This window comes from Ambystoma mexicanum, chromosome 9 (assembly GCF_040938575.1).
Source record: "Ambystoma mexicanum isolate Mex_15411 chromosome 9, UKY_AmexF1_1, whole genome shotgun sequence".
Lineage (NCBI taxonomy): Eukaryota > Metazoa > Chordata > Amphibia > Caudata > Ambystomatidae > Ambystoma > Ambystoma mexicanum.
Window position 1 is genome coordinate 170,722,796 of NC_090931.1, and position 17,546 is coordinate 170,740,341.

Consider the following 17,546-nt stretch of genomic DNA (forward strand, 5'->3'; position numbering starts at 1 on the left):
CTGAAGGAAACCAGTGGTCTAGTTGCCTCTAATGAGGTTGAATTCAACACTCCAAATGTTCATGCGGCCTATAGAACGCCCATGAACAGTGTAATTGAATATTTGGGTCGGGGACATCCAGCGAAGGACATAACTTGGGATGACCTTACAGATATCCCGGATGAAGGTTCTCCCCAAGGAGCCTTTTTTAAAAAAAAAAAAAAGTCTGGAGAACTGGCAGAAATCTGACAACACTCCCGCTGTAAACGAGGAGTTGATGAAGAAATGCAGACATTGTTTGGGCCCTGACTTTAATTCAACGCACCCTACACCAGAGAGTTTGATGCAGGCAGCTAGTGCCACTTGGAAGGTCGCAGCGTATCTAGCCATCCCCCTGGATCGGGACAATAAAAGGTACGATGCCCTGGCAAAAGGGGTATTTTCTGCTGGAAGCATGGCTTTAAAAGCCATTGATGTATCTTGTGCTTTGGCAAAATACTCCTACCTTGTGGAATACTATCGCGCAGGCTACAGAAGACATCCCTGAAGGTAAGATGAGATGGAGTCCATAATCTTATCCACAATGGTAAGGAGGCCTCTTGCCAGTCCAGTCAGTCATGTCTACATGAGTCAGACCACATCGGTCAGTGTATGGGTTCAAGTGCAGTAATCAAAAGGTTTGCATGAGTATGCAAGTCTGTGTTTGCCCCCGACCTCCAATGAAGGCTCCTGGACATGCTATTTGATGGGTCCAACCTTTTTGGACCATCAGCAACATCTGCTTGGAAAAGCTGCAAGCTTTAAGGCTGCTGCAAAACCTTTAGGGTCAGCCAATCCATTAAGCGTGACAGCAACACCGGCACCCACCTTTGCAGGCTTGGAGAAAGCGTTCCTTTCATAATTACTCCTCTTTTGGCCAGAGTAAGACGTCAAGCTACCCAGAGAGGACTAAGGAGGTTCACACGTACCACCACAGTCTGTGGGGGGAAAAACTGCTCAGGGAGCCACCTCCTCACTGCCCTCTGCCACAGCTCTCTCAGCACTTTGCATACAGAACCCCAGTGGGAGGCAGGCTGACCCAGTGTCTGCAAGAATGGCATTGCATTACTTCAGATGCATGGGCACTGCAGACAGTTGCCAAGGGTACTGTCTCCCATTTCTACAAAGCCCCCCAGATTGTCCCGCATCTGAGCAATCTCTTTGGGAGCCAGATCTACTTCTATAGGATATTCTTCCCTGTTGGAGAGGTGCCGTGGAAAGGGTACCTGTAGCAGAACAATACCAGGGTTGGTGCTCCACCTATTTTCTGGTACCCAAGAAAGATGGAGGCTTGCGACCCATCTTCGACCTGAGACACTTGAACAAGTTCCTCAGGAAGGACAGATTCAAGATGGTTACTCTTTCGCAGATCCTCCAGGCCCTGTAGCTCCAGGATTGGAGAGTGCCACTTGATCTTCAGGATGCTTACTTTCATGTGCATGTATATCCCAAGCACAGAAAGTACCAGAGGTTTGCCATTGACCGTTCTCATTATCAGTTTCGAGTCCTGCCCGAGGGTAGTCACCAAGTTGATGGCGGTGATGGCAGCAAATCTAAGGAGGGGAGGGATTCACATCTTTCCTTACTAGACGATTGGCTGATCAAAGCTGATTCTCCCAAATAGGCTCTGGAACATCTCAACAGCACATGCCACTCTCTAAACAAACTGTACTTCTTCCTCAACTTCAAGAAGTCGCAGATGACACCTTCCCAGAAGCTGTGATTCATTGGAGCAATCCTGGACTCTTCCTCGGGGAAGGTTTCGGCTCCCGGGTTGAGGGCTCAACAGATCTTCTAGATGGTAATGAGATTTCAGAACACCCAGCATCTGCCATCATTGGACTTCCTGAGGTTGTTGAGCCTCATGGCACCCAGCATTGTCCTGGTGCCAGGAGCCTGCCTAAAATGAGGTCCCTCCAGTGGGCCCTCAGATCGCGATGGTCACAATTCTCAGGCAGGATGACAGACCTTTTTGATATCCTGAGCAAGGTTGCATGGGATCTCCTATGGTGGTCCTGCTAGGAGATTGTGATGATGGGGGAACCTTTTTGGCAACCCTGGCTGGAGAGAATAGCAGTTGCAGATTCTCACATGAGCGATCTCATGATCAGCAGACTTTGGTCTCCATCATTATCAAGACGACATACGCCTCTTAGAGCTGAAGACAACCAGACTAGCACTGATGGCTTTTTTTCCCGTCCATACAGGGGAAGAATGTCCTTATTATCACGGACAACCGAGTGACTACGTCTTACCACAACAAAAGAGGTGGTGTGGGGTTACTATCCCTGTGCAGGGGGCACAATGCAACTCTGGTTTTGGGTACTACAAAACAGTATTTCTCTGTCAGCTGTTCACCTAGCCGGGGAAGAGAGTACAACAGCAGATGCTCCGAGCAGGCAGAGCACGATTTCCCTAGAGTGGGAGTAAACTCGGGAAGTCCTTCGAGAGATTCTCACCCTTTGGCCGCCCCTCTAGTAGATCTGTTCACGTCGAGTGTAAACAGGAAATGTAACCTGTTCTGCTCCAGGAACTGCCCTCAGAGGAGCTCTGGGAAATGCGTTCACAGTGGAATGGGAATATCTACTCCTGTAGGCGTTCCCACCAGTCCCCATTGTTAGCGCATTTTCTCATCCTCCCGATGACATGAGGAAGTCCATGATCCTGTTTGTTTCAGATTGGGCCAGGAAGATGTGGTACCCAGACCTTTTCTACACCCGTCTATCTGCCCTCCATTCCATCTTATCCAGAGAGTGTATCTACTCTTGCAAGAAGGAAGCTGACTTCTTCACCCAAGAATCAGAACTCTGAGCCTTCACGCCTAATTTCTGAGAGCTTAAGATATAAAGATTTCGACCTCCCAGAAGACGTGATGGAGGTGTTGCTTTTGCCCTGAAAAATCAGCAACAAAAGCACTGTACTTCTGCCATTGGAACATGTTTTGCAGCTGGCGTAGAGCTAAAGATATAGATTCTTCCACTAGAAATACACCTGCAGTGCTTTAATTCCTGCTGCACCTGGCCCATCGGGGCTGCAGGTCGCTGCCGTCAAGGGATACCTCGCGGCAATATTCATTTTTAAATGCACGCAAGAGCAAGGCTTACTTTAAGATACTGATTGTCGTTCAATTCCTCAAAGGACCAACACATACCTTCCCATGGGTTCTTTTTCTTGTCCCGTCCTGGGATTTGAATCTGGTACTAACTTCTTTTAACAGGGCGCTCCATTTGAACCTCTCCATTCTTGTTCTCTCTGGGTATTATCCCACCTTTTTGGTAGCCATTACGTCTGCTCGCAGAGTGACTGAGCTACAAGCTTTGTCATGCAAGCTACCATTCGCTCTATTGTCCAAGCAGAAGATAGTTCTGAGGGTTCGTCCCCCTTCCTTCCCAAGGTGGTGTCTGAGTTCCATCTGACACAGAAGATTACCAGCTTTTTACCTACCTCCTCATGCTTCTAAGGATGAAGAGAAGTTACACAGGCTTGACCCTAAAAGGGCTCTTAGCTTCTACATTTCTAGGATGGTAAATGTCAGACAAGATGGCCAACTGTTTATTGGTTAGGTTATACTGGCCATAGGCTAGGCCAAGCCTTGACCAAACAAACTTTATCACGTTGGATCTTCCTATGCATTTCGGAGTGCTACTCCATTGCGGGCAAAGATGTCCCTGAGAACCTAAGAGCCCATTCCACCAGGGGAGTGGCAAGCATCTCTCCAAAGAGGTGTTACAGTGCAGGACATTTGCAATTCTGCAACTTGGTCCTCACTTTCTCAAAGCATTACTGCTTGGTCACTGTCTGGTCAGGATGCTCGATTTGGAAGAGCAGTTCTGCACAATATCAATCCATAATCGCAACATCACACAAAAATTCCAATTCTCCCACCTCCATCTACAAAACTACTATGGAAGTCTGTCTAAGGTGAATAATCTGTGGGAGGACACAATCCATTAGAAGAACACATTACTTGCCCCAGGTAATTGTTCTTTCTAGTGGATGTTCCTCCCATAGATTCCTGATTGCCCTACCAGCCTACCTCTGACTTTGGGTGAATTTATTTTTTAATATAGTTCTCTTTCAACGCCCATTCAGGTTATATAATCCTCAAGTCGGCTGTGCAGAAAGGGGGAACAACTAAGAACTGAGACAACTGGCGCAGTGCGTGCTATTTATATGTCCCGTCGGGCACGTGAATGGTAAGCTTTTGACGGGCATCGACTTGATGCCGCACAGCGTCCTCTGCTGTTGATCATTTTTCCAAGACTGCAAAGTGGGATATGTACATATCTAAAATGAGGAATCTATGGGAGGAACCTCCAGTAGAAAAGCATTACCCCTGTGTTCCCCACCCCCTTAGCACTAATTGGACACTATTGGGCTCCTGTAGTATGCACATTAACACAACATGAGTGAGTGGTGGGAATTGCACCGCAAGATGGTGGTAACTTCACTCTCCTTCCTTCTTAGCTGGAGAAGGATGTGCGAACGCAGATGTCGTACATGGGCCCGGACAGGGACCCCAACAGCCCATCCCTGCTGGACACCGACTACAAGGAGCGGATCAGCGTGCTGCCGGACTTCACGCTGGTCATCCGTGACGTGACTCTGCAGGACGAACGCCCCTTCGTCTGCCAGATCGGGGCAGGGATGGCTGGCTTTGCTGAGGGCCGGGCTGAGCTGCACGTGTACAGTAAGTTACCTGTGGGGGCCATCGGATGATGGCTGGGGGTGTACTGTGTACCGGGGTTAGGACTGCCACAATACAGGGGGGTGGTGGGGCTGAGCTTCCCCTTACTCCTCTGCCATGTTCTGAAAGGACCCCCTGTGAGGCCCAGCCCTTTTCTCTATATTTCTTTTTTCTTTTTATAAATGTCCAGTTATTTATCGATCATTTTATGAGCGTCATTATTTTTGTCATTGGAAGTGAACTGAGTAACCGCCAGGTAACCCGGGGTATGTTGTCTGAGCACAGAGAATCTATAACCAGTTGAAAAGTTCCATCCTCCTGCTTCCAAAGTCCGCAGTGAAGCCACCCAATCACAGCCTCCTTTACTGCCGAGTGCCGCCACTTTGCTGCGTTCTCCCTCTAGTGGTAGACGCTGGTTCTGAAGAGCGGTATAATGAATGGAAGGCCTCTGGCCGTGCGCACGAGGAACTTTGCGTCTCATATGTAATATAGCCAGTGCCTTAAGTGGCACTACAAATCGAGCCGGGGCCCATCGAGGGGGCGTGGCCTAACAGCGGGGTTTTGATGGGCCGTTAGGCCACGCCCCCTTGACGAGCCCCGGCTCAATGGGCTACTGGCACCCCTGCCAGGCAGCCTTTTGTAGAGATTAGCACCCTCTCCCCTATGGGGAGAGGGTGCTGATCTCTGCATTTATTTTGTATAGGCTTGCCTGGCAGGGGACAGCGCCTCGCCTATTCAGCCTTAATGGTGGTGCTGCCCCTCGCCAGCTGGGGAGGGGCAGCGTGTCACCATTAAGGCTGAAAGGGTGAGGCCACTGCAAGCAGAGGCCTTTTTCCTAAAGACTGAAACTCTCGCGAATCCGCGGGAGCTTCAGTATTTAGAAAGCAAGGCCTCTGCTTACAGCGGCCTCACGTTTCTCCATAATCGTGGCGCCGGCCCACGTGCATCCCTTGATTAAATGGATGCCTCGCAGGTGCGGCGCCACCATTCTAGCTGAAAGGCATTTTTTTCTGAAGCCTGAAGCTCTCGCACACGAGCGAGAGCTTCAGGCTGTAGAAAAAAATGCCTTTTCGTGTAGGGGCCGGGGCTGCCCGGGGAGATTAGTGGGCCCCGGCAGGGCCCCGCCTCAAAACGAAATTTCGGAGCCTGCCGGGGCCCAGCTTCAAGTGCCGCCCTTGCCCATTCTGAGCCACGAAGGTTCAAGAGCCAGCCTTGCTTTTGGGAGCCAAAGGCAGTGAGGCACGAGGTGAGCCACACCCATCTCAGCCTCTTCTGTGGAGCCTTCCTCAGGGCAGACTCTGGAAATGTCCTAGGAAGGGAGCTTTGTGCTCAAAATGGGCAATTCCTGTAACGAACTGCTCCCCTTCACTTTCTGTTGCTACCATCTCTGAATCTGGTTTTCTGCATCTTGATCTTTCTCTTAACCTGTCCATGTGTTTGCTTTTTGTGTCTTTCCATGTTTTTACCTTGTTGGTGTTGGATTCCCGTCCTCCTTTCTTCATTCCCACTCTACCTCTCCTACCCTCCACCTCTCCTTCCCTCCACCCCCACCATTCCTTCCCTGCACCCCTCTCTTCCCTGCTTCAGCCCATCTTCTTTGCGCCCCACTGGCCTTCCTTTCTTGCATGCAGTCCCCATGCCTCCCTTTCCTTGCTTGCGGCTTTTCCATCGCCCTCCCATTTCCTTTGTTCTTCTGTTTCTTTTTTCTCTTCTTCTAAATGTCCCTTCCTGCCTGTAGTTGGCTCTTGTAAAACCCCTTTTCCTGGCTCTCTCCGGCAGCTGTCTCTGTACTTTTATAATCTCTGCCGCCCAATGATCTTTGATTGCTGTCGTAACCTTGAGCTTTTCTGTTTTTTTAGGGGCACCAGAGCTGCCGGTGATAAAGGCAAGCAGTGATGGCATTCTCGTCACAAGTGAAACCCCAGAAAAGGTAAAGGTATATGATGATTCTGGGAGGCTCAGACTGCTGGGGCTTGCAGTATGGCCAGGGAGCTACAGGGGGGTGGGGGGTCTGACCCTACTCGGGTCTTGCAACCAGACCATAATCACACTACTGGCATATTGGTGCCCCAGGGGCAGCGCTGGGAGGTGCCTCATACTATGGGTAGTGACCGGGCATTGCTTAGGGGCTGCTTTCACTGCTGGAGGGAGCTCCAGTATTCAAGAAATCTCATACCGCAATAATCCAGAAACATTGGCTGGGCAATGCTGGATGAGGTGTGCACCATTAAGGAGTGATGGAATGGGCTGGACCCTGTTGTGTTCCTACAGCACTCACCGGGCACTCCCAGAGGAATTACTCTGTACTTCCATCCTGTAGTACTGACAAGGCGCTGCTAGAAAGGTGTGTGTGCTCCAAGAGTTCTGTAGCACTGGCTGGGTTCCTGCTGTAAGGGTAGGGTACGCTGGGAGGGATGCCTGTGCTTCTGGAGTGCTGTAGCACTAATTGGACACTATTGGGCTCCTGTAGTAAGGCTAGGGTACTCTGGGAGGGATGCATGTGCTTCTGGAGTGCTGTAGCACTGGCTGGACACTATTGGGTTTGTGTAGTACTGTCGTGGCACTGCTAGAAAGAGCCATGTGCTGCTAGTGTTCTATAGCACTGACTGGACACTATTGGGTTCCTGTAGTAAGGCTAGGGTACACTGGGAGGGTAGGGTGCCTGTGCTTCTGGAGTGCTGTAGCACTGATTAGACGCCATTGGGTTCCTGTAGTAAGGCTAGGGTACGCTGGGAGGGATGCCTGTGCTTCTGGAGTTCTGTAGCACTGATTGGACACACTATTGGGTTCCTGTAGTAAGGCTAGGGTACGCTGGGAGGGATGCCTGTGCTTCTGGAGTGCTGTAGCACTGATTAGACGCCATTGGGTTCCTGTAGTAAGGCTAGGGTACGCTGGAAGGGATGCCTGTGCTTCTGGAGTTCTATAGCACTGATTGGACACTATTGGGTTCCTTAGTAAGGCTAGGGTGCGCTGGGAGGGATGCCTGTGCTGCTAGAGTTCTATAGCACTGATTGGACACACTATTGGGTTCCTGTAGTAAGGCTAGGGTACGCTGGGAGGGATGCCTGTGCTTCTGGAGTGCTGTAGCACTGATTAGACACACTATTGGGTTCCTGTAGTAAGGCTAGGGTGCGCTGGGAGGGATGCCTGTGCTTCTGGAGTTCTGTAGCACTGATTGGACACTATTGGGTTCCTGTAGTAAGGCTATGGTACACTGGGAGGGTCGCTGTGCTTCTGGAGTGCTGTAGCACTGATTAGATGCCACTGGGTTCATGTAGTAAGGCTAGGGTACGCTGGAAGGGATACCTGTGCTTCTGGAGTTCTGTAGCACTGACTGGACACCGTTTGGTTGCTTGTGGCACTGACTGGGGTAGAGGAAAGAGGAAGCTTGCATTGCTGCTGCCCTGCAGTACTGTCAGGGTACTGCTAGAATCAGCCTCATGTGTTGCAGCACTGCCTGGCATGGATGGCTGGATCACGCCCTTACAGGATTCTAGATCACTGACTGCCTTCTACTGGGGTGGAAGCATTGCCATACGACTCCATGAAATGTAGGACACCCCACTCCACTCCTGGGCTTTGCACTTCGTTTTACTTCTGTTAACCATAGAGCAAACCAGAAGCCGACCCAATGTGTTTCGGCGTAAGGGAGAAAAGTTATGCTCCTTGTTTTAACAATGGCCTTCGTCAGGATTGTAGATTTTGACAGATTATTTTACATAGTGTTGCAATTGCTGTGCTTTGCTTTGGGGCAGTTCTTTCTCAGTTGTAAGCCTATACAAGAACAATACGTTTTGGTGGGGAGGGGGTAGTGGGTAAGTAATGTAGATGTTTAGGTTTTTATATTACTTCGATCAAGGTTAGACAACGCCTCCTCTCCAACCCTAGTTTAGTTTTGTGTGTCCCCTTCTATAAATCCTTGCTTGTTGAGCATGTCGCAAGGGGTTACTCCAAAAATTAAATCAATCCTATCTAGGACATCTCTCCAAAACAATTGCACTCTCGGACATTCCCATAGTAAATGTAGAAGAGTGACTCTACCAATATCACTACACCAGCATAAATCATTGTATTGAAGCCCCAATTTAAACATCCTAACCGGTGTCCAATATAGCCTTCCTACAAATTTCATTCTAATCAAACGCAAACCCATGTCCGCACCCAAGTTCAAATTCACCCTCAGAATGTCTCTCCAATCATCTCAGAAATAACCCTACCAACATCATGTGACCAATGTTCTTTCAATGTAGCCCATGCTAATTGAAGATTATTTTCAATAGGCAAACTGTATATAAGTCCGCACACAATATTCTTGGCCTTCCGACAATTTGCTAATCTCTGGTTTTTTCCCAACAGAACCACCAGCTATATCTATCCTCAATTTAATCATGGAAGCTAAAGCCAAGTATCTATTAATTCCTCTCTGACTTAAACCATATCTACACTGCAATTCCTCAAAACTCAACAATTGGTCTCCCTCCATTACATCTCCCAGGCTCAGAATTCCCTTATTTATCCAATTAAGACATTTATTATTTATTTGCAAAGTTTCATTATACCATATAGAAGCGTCCAGGCTAAAGCCATAGCCCTGCCCATTTTCTCTAAACCACGACCCTATCGCCGTCTAGTTGCCACCACCGGTATCAGTTTTAAACGTTTATTTGGCAATTTATCCATACTATAAATGTTCCCTAGTCCATATGGTGCACACATTTCCCTTTCCATACGTAACCAAATCAGTTCCTTTACATTTATTTCCCTAAAGTAATATGAACCTTTTTTAAGTAGAAATGCTCGATAATATTTCATTAAATCTGGATATCCAAATCCCCCATCTTCAACACTTTGCATCAGTTTGTACTTTGGAACACAAGTTTTTTTACCAGGACCCCATAAAAAGGATTGGAAGATTTTATCAATTTTTACCAATTGCTTTTTATATATCAATAAAGGGATGGATTGAATAACATACAAGAGTTTAGGCAAGAGGACCATTTTTGTCGCATTAACTTTTGCCCATAAAGTCAACGTCAACCTCTCCCACCTCTTTATCAATAACGACATGTTTGTAGTTACATGGTCCAAATTATGTTGTAATAATTTACTCAAATCTCCAATAACATGTATTCCTAAATATGTAATCCCCCCTGGTGACCACTTAAAATTCCATGAGCGCAAAATGGTAACATCACACGTTCTAGACAATGGAAAAATCTCACTTTTATCCCAATTAAATTTATGTCCCGACAATTCACCAACTTCCCTAAACATGTCTTTAACTATATCCCCACACTAAACCAGCACTATGTTAATATGTTATGTGGCGGAGATTGATACCGCACAGTGCTCCCAATCCTCGGGCTGATATGCAAGGGGAATGGGGGAGTTTAGTGTACAGAGGGGAAAATGCAAGATAGTTTTGCTACTGGGTCGATGCGTGTAGTTTGGAAGTACTCAGGTCCTGTGTGATTGTCTGTTTTAAGGTGGTCTATGTGGAGGGCATAGGCACAGGGGCGTAGACTTTTGCTTTTCCCGCTGGCAAAAAAAGCCCCATTGTGACATGTGGGGACTTTGACGTACTCTGCACCCCTGCATAGACACATATGTCCAGATAGGAGTCCTGTGTACAAGTGGTAGGGTGGTTTTCTTTCACTTGATGGAAGCGGTCGGTTCTTTGTCTCGCCTGGCATCTAAATGGAGTGTGGCCATTTTAAATGGGAGGGGCTTCTTAATCCTAGTTCCCTTCTAGATCTTTCCATCCGAACGAGCAATGGTGGCCTCTACCCAGAGCTGGATTGGAAACCCTCTGATATTACCATATTATGTCACCACTCGCGAGGTCTGGCGAGTCAGAAGGAGAACACAGGCACTTTGTGGACATGATCTGAAGCTTTAATAAAGGATAGAGCCTAACTTCCCCATTGCTATGGGTGATCCCCTCCTATATTTCTAACTAAGGTGCTTGCCAGTCAGTCGTGAATGTCCAAAACAAATAGTCCCTAGGCTAAACCACCCTAACTGACCCTACCGCTAAGAAAACTGACAGTAATTCAGAGAATTACTCCCTTCTGCTTGAGGGTATTTGAATACCAGTCTGTAGAGTGGTTTATGGATATGAACTTCTCAGTCTCTTGTGACTTCCTTTATTAGGCTCTGTAAATCTTCTGTTTTGTTTTGTATTCTCTCCTTCTCCTTGGGGTCCACTTTTTGGCTTCTTTTGCAGGATATGTATTCTTTGTTGCTGTTTCTCATGTAACAATAATGTAAGTTCAGCTTGTATAAGGATAGGTTTCCCTCTGAATTTCTACTTGGACGGGTGAGCTGCACGATATAATCTCTTTGCTCTCCTGTTATCCCCTTTCCCTTCTTTTACGAGGGTGGAACGTCCTTGCGAGCCTTGTTCCTTGGTGGACTCTAATCGAGCATCGGAACGTGTTTAGTTTGTCAGCTTCGAAGTTACTGGGGTTGCTGTTGACTTTGGTTTCCCAGTTTCTCATCTCGGGCTCCCGAGCTGTGGCTTTCTCGTCTCCCCCTCTCGTACTGGGCTCCTGCCCTGATCAGTGGTCAAAGTGTACGAAAAGAAGTAGTGGAACTATGTTCCCTGCTGGTCTGCCCCTGCTCTACACAAACCCCATCACTGTTCCCCCTCCCACACACAATCCAAACCCCCAAACAAACACACCTACTATTTAAGGGAATTTTCAGTGCAATGCACTGAAGTGCAAGCTTCAACTTCTTCCTACACGTTTATTTTAAAACGAAACAATTCCAGAACGTTTGCTTTTTAAAATAAAAAGTATAGGAACAGTGAAACTTAAAACTGCTCCCATCCGCTCCTGCCCACTTCGACCTCTGGCCCTGATGCATTCCTGGGTCGAGGCTGCACCGTGACTTTGATGTCTCACCCTTTGGAACCAGGCTCCTGCCCGTGTGCTCTCTCGTGCCAGTGTGGTGCCTGGACGTTCCAGCTTCTCTCTTCGAACGAGTTTGTGGTTCTCCTCTTTGAGGTGTACTCCGCTTCCTCCCAGTCTCTCACAGTGTGGGGCCCTCTCTAGTTTGTATGCGTTCATATCTCTCCAGGGTACGTTATTTAACGTATTTGTCTCAGTTGATTGCATGTTTGCACTTCGGGGACATGTTTATTTCCAATAAGATACTGGTATCTCTGAGTGCCTTTGTCCCAGTCTTGATAAACAAGGGCCATTGTTATTGTGGAGCCATGGTGTGTGCAACTGTAGAGAGTTCCTCACGGGAATGCGAGTTCATGTCCCCCAAGGGGGAGTCTCCCGGTGAGGAACCACTTGCCTCAACCCCCTAGAGAGTGTGTTGCGAAGCGGGCTCATCTCCCTAGCCTCATAGGAAGGGGCTTCCCACTTGGGAGGAAGAGACAAATTCCCTCAATTCGTCACAGAGGGCTAAACAAATATTACAAGCAATTCCTCTAAATTCAAGGAAATTGTGGTAAAGGAAGATTATGATTGTGTTTATTTTTTAGAACACGCTTTATAGCGAAGAAGTTTCTAAGCGCAGACCCGGGAACCGGTATTGCTCTGCGTTGCAAGTGAAGCACGTTGCCACTGAGCTATACTACCCGGGCAAAGATATTGAACACCATGTTCGTGAGATTTCATGTCGACGCAAATTATGAGGCTTATCACATAAAATTGGATAATGGGGCCAGAAAGAGAGGTAATGAACTGAGAGCAGCACTGCCAGAAAAAGAAAGATGGAGCAAAAAAAATAGGATTGTGTTTCTGCCAATTTTTCGCCCACGCAGCAATACACGAAAACTGTTACTCAACAGTAATTCTCATCTCATGAAGCAGAGTGGGAACCTGGAGCATAGTGCAGCTTTACGCATTCAAGCAGAATAAGCGCCGGGTTCTATGGAGCCGGAAGCAGGTCTTGGTCAGAGATGTTGCTAATGAGGGCTAAGGGGGCTATAGTCTTTTGGTTGTAGCCCCAGATAGAAGATTAGGTGCTACAACCAAAATGCTACCGAGTGCCGCCAGTCCCTACATTAGCTTAGCCCCTGATGTTTTCCAGACCTAGCAACACCCCTGGTCTTGGTTAAAACCTCACGCTCCGTCACCAGCGCTACGTCACGTCAGCCCGGCCTAGCTGAACATCACAAATGTGGAAATGGTGCGGCAAGAAATTGACTATGACGACACATACTGAGCATCAACGTAATTTGCATAATCCGAACCTCTTGCGACCTTTTATCCAATGGCAAAAATGCGGCAAGGCATTTCTGAACATGATGATGTTGGGGGGCCGGGGAATCGGGGCCCTGATAAACCACTTGCTGCACGTTTGCATGCAAGGACATAACCACAGATCAGACTTAAGTTTTCAATGCAATTTAAACCGAACCTTCATGCCCACATCAACATGAACCGACAATGGCTGAGCACTGCAGAAATACATTTTTTCAAACCTGCCAGTCTAGAACCTGCAACAGACATCTGGGTCCAATGTTTTGGTACAATATAAGTAAAACTGAAAGTGAATCTAAGAATGGGCACTGATCTGTTTTATTTGGCTGTATACATAGAAATGGGCACATGAGGTGTGCATCGATGATAACGTCAGGAAGAGGCTTACAAACAGACAGATCTAAGGCAGACTAACGTCGTCACATGTCTGCGCTCCCCTTCAGCACAGCGGCCGAGCTGACAGAGGACCCTTGCCCATTTAAAATGGCTGCTCGCACAACTGCACATACTTGCAAGACCGGAAGCGAGCAGTGCGAGACCTTTTGATAGACGCAATACGTGTCTACCAGGCAAAAGCCGCCTCCATAGTAACTTGGTGCTGGTCTGCGTCTGTTTTTCTGTATTCGCCAGAACGCGTTGGATGGACCCTGGCATGAGAGAGAGCAGACACGTTTTATTCACTTGGCACCTAAATAGAAATGGTTAAGTGGTGTTCATAATGCACGAAAGAGTCCCAAAGGCCAAGAGGTAACCTCTCACAATATCATTCCATGATTACCGGTATATATTAATTGAAAGTGTAAGCTCATATTAACAGAGAATTTGATTTCCTTTACAGAAGTGATCTTAGACTGATGGGTAGTTCCTTCACAACGGATGCTTGGAAGGGTAGATCCTTCATGACTGATGCTTAGGATGGGTAGGCACTTCACAACTGATGCTAGGAAAGGTAGGTTCTTTACGAAGGGTAGTTCCTTCACAACTGATGCATGGAAGGGTAGTTCCTTTGCAACGGATGCGTGGAAGGGTAGTTCCTTTGCAACTGATGCGTGGAAGGGTAGTTCCTTTGCAACTGATGCTTGGAAATGTAGGTCCTTCATGACTGATGCTTGGATGGTAGGTCCTTCATGACTGATGCTTAGGATGGGTAGTTCCTTCACGACTGATGCTTAGGACGGGTAGGTCATTTATGACTGATGCTTGGAAGGGTAGTTCCTTCATGACTGATGCTTGGAAGGGTAGTTCCTTCATGACTGATGCTTGGAAGGGTAGTTCCTTCACGACTGATGCTTAGGATGGGTAGGTCCTTCATGACTGATGCTTGGAAGGCTAGTTCCTTCATGACTGATGCTTGGAAGGGTAGTTCCTTCACTACTGATGCTTAGGATGGGGAGGTCCTTCATGACTGATGCTTAGGATGGGTAGGTCATTCATGACTGATGCTTGGAGGGGTAGGTCATTCATGACTGATGCTTGGAAGGGTAGTTCCTTCACGACTGATGCTTGGAAGGGTAGTTCCTTCATGACTGATGCTTGGAAGGGTAGTTCCTTCATGACTGATGCTTGGAAGAGTAGTTCCTTCACTAATGATGCTTGGAAGAGTAGTTCCTTCACTACTGATGCTTAGGATGGGTAGGTCCTTCATGACTGATGCTTAGGATGGGTAGGTCCTTCATGACTGATGTTTATGACGGGTAGGTCCTTCATGACTGATGTTTAGGATGGGTAGGTCCTTCATGACTGATGTTTATGACGGGTGGGTCCTTCATGACTGATGTTTAGGATGGGTAGGTCCTTCATGACTGATGCTTAGGATGGGTAGGTCCTTCATGACTAATGCTTAGGATGGGTAGGTCCTTCATGACTGATGCTTAGGATGATTTGGTCCTTCCCGACTGATGCTTGGAAGTGTAGGTTCTTTACGAAGGGTTGTTCCTTCACGACTGATGCTTGGGATGGGTAGGTCCTTCATGACTGATGCTTAGGATGGGTAGGTCCTTCATGACTGATGCTTAGGATGGGTAGGTCCTTCATGACTGATGTTTAGGATGGGTAGGTCCTTCATGACTAATGCTTAGGATGGGTAGGTCCTTCATGACTGATGCTTAGGATGATTTGGTCCTTCCCGACTGATGCTTGGAAGTGTAGGTTCTTTACGAAGGGTTGTTCCTTCACGACTGATGCTTGGGATGGGTAGGTCCTTCATGACTGATGCTTAGGATGGGTAGGTCCTTCATGACTGATGCTTAGGATGGGTAGGTCCTTCATGACTGATGCTTGGAGGGGTAGTTCCTTCATGACTGATGCTTGGAAGGGTAATTCCTTCACTACTGATGCTAGGATGGGTAGGTCCTTCACGAAAGACTTCGTCCCTGTTCAGCGGCATGCTTGCAAAACAAGGCACTGCAGAAATATTTGTCTCAACACATAGAACCGGTTTTTATGAAAGATTTCACTTTTAGGCAACTTTCCCTCATATTCTATGGACCCGCAAACTTGTTGCTTATGTTTTTGACCTGTCCTGGCTTTTTACAGAGAAGTACTCCCCTGGCCCTTTGCTCACTTGTCATTGGGGAAACTGACTAGTCCTTCAGACTGTCAATGTGGGGAAACTGTTTCCCTTTTGTCCATCTACTTTTTACCTTCTTTGGTGACCTTTTAACGTTGTACACAGCGTCTTAGAATGCAGTGCAATGTGGATGCTTTGGTGTCACACGAGACTCTTACCTATTGGGTTTTTGGTTACTTTTAAATGAGCCTAAAGACCAGCTGGTGGCAGCAGATACCTTTTTTTTACAATTTTTGCTATATTTTTAGTATGCATATTCGCATTTACCTTGTTTGGCTACTAAAGGTGGCTAGTTTCCTAAGACGGCCATTGTAATGAATTGAGGGCATTTTTCCCTTTTCCCCAAGGGGGCGCACTCCATGTGAGGCTAAGGATGTGAACCTGCTCCGCATCGCCCTCCCTAGGGGTCGAGGCAAGTGGGACCTCATCGGGAGCGACTCCCCCTTAGAGGCCAAGGACTCCTGTTCCTGTGAGGAACTCCCTGAACGAAGTCATATGATGGCATATATGGGACTAACTCAACTAATAAATACTTCCAATTATCACGATTTGGTGGAAGAGAAAGTTAAAATATGCTGCCCTCAGGAAGAAAGGCAGTATTTCTTTATAGGCGAATCATCAACCCACTGTAACGAGTGGATTAAAAGGAGTACTCTTTAATCGCAGAGAGGGAGTGAGTGAAAGAGAGTGAGCGCGATAGAGAGAGAGAGAGAGAGAGAGAGAGAGAGAGATTGAGAGAGAGCAAGACAAGAGGATTGTACACTGACGGGTCCACTTCTAACGTAACGCCAGCGGGAGGCAGAGCAAGCCGAACGCGGAGCCCGCAAAATCCCAAAGTAAAGGAGACAAGCAATGAAAACACAGGTAGTTCGGAGTAAAAAGGAGACGAGAAGCAGAACCGACTAGAGTCAGATAATCGGTGGTGGCGTGACCATGCAATCGGAGTGGTGAGCAGAAGGCCTGTATAAAGAGACCGCCGCAGGGAAGCCACAACCAGTGTCTCGGCTCCCCAAAGAGGCACATCGAAGCGGAGAGGGAGAACGAGTACCTCCAGGTGAAGACACTGGTGCGGACACAGAGCACACCAGACGATACAAGACCTGCAAGAGTCATAGAAAGGTTCCCCAATGATGAGGAAGGTAACTGGGACCCAAGGAGGAATGGGAAAACCAAGGGGGAATCTTTATATCACAATCACCCGAGAAACTTGTCACAGTAGAAACAAGAAATGTCTGGAACTAAAGCAGAGTGAGTGGAATTGCCTTATAACAGAAGGAGAATAATAATCATCCCCAAGACGGAAACCAATCGAATTGAAACACCCCTTGAAAGTCATTTGAAAAGATGAGAGACAGACTGGGGAACTGAAGTGATGAACGTAAACTACCTTAAATAAGTACAACAATCAAACCTGAGTGGGAAATTGAGAAATCGGCGTGAGAAAGGCTGGGGTGGAGACTTTATGAATTCAAACTGCCTAAATGGAAGAAAGAGAATAATGAATCCCAAAGGGAGGGCGATGCATAGAACAGAAACCTCATTATCTTGGAAAGAGGAGAAAGTTACCACTCAGTCAGAAGCGAGTGGTTACTCACAGAGACACAGGGACAGAGTAACTAAAAGCCAGAGAAGCCTTTTTGATAAATGACTTACAAGAGAGAACAGATGAGAACTATGAATGATATACACCAAAGAGACGAGACATCGCACAGAGCGAAGAATTCGCCCAAATCAATTAAACTTTTCTCAAGGACCTAATACAATGTGTCACCAAAGACTATTTGAGGATCACATTTTAACCCGAAGTATAAAGACTAAGGAGATCGGTGCCCAGAGCACTCCTCAGCAGAAGGGAGTCCTTCTCTGGACCCTATTTTGTTTAACTTATTGGTAGGGTCAGATGGTATTTGTTTTTGCACGGTGGACAGAATCCTTTTTTGGACACTCCAAGACGACTGACGAGCACCGTAGTTATTTATATAGGCAAGGAACAACCCATAGCAATGGGGATAGTTAGGCCTTCAAATGATTATTTAATTGAAATACTGCA

At 47.3% G+C, this 17,546-nt stretch overlaps 1 protein-coding gene across 5 annotated transcripts in view; it reads left to right on the top strand.

Annotated features, from left to right (window-relative positions):
• The window catches only part of MCAM (melanoma cell adhesion molecule), a 222,496-nt gene that overhangs the window by 150,907 nt on the left and 54,043 nt on the right, over nt 1–17,546 (top strand). For all 5 annotated transcript variants that reach the window (XM_069614367.1, XM_069614368.1, XM_069614369.1 and 2 more), the window contains 2 exons: nt 4,486–4,708; nt 6,565–6,635. In XM_069614367.1, coding sequence (XP_069470468.1) covers nt 4,486–4,708; nt 6,565–6,635 — 294 coding nt within the window. The remainder of the gene's footprint in view (nt 1–4,485; nt 4,709–6,564; nt 6,636–17,546) is intronic.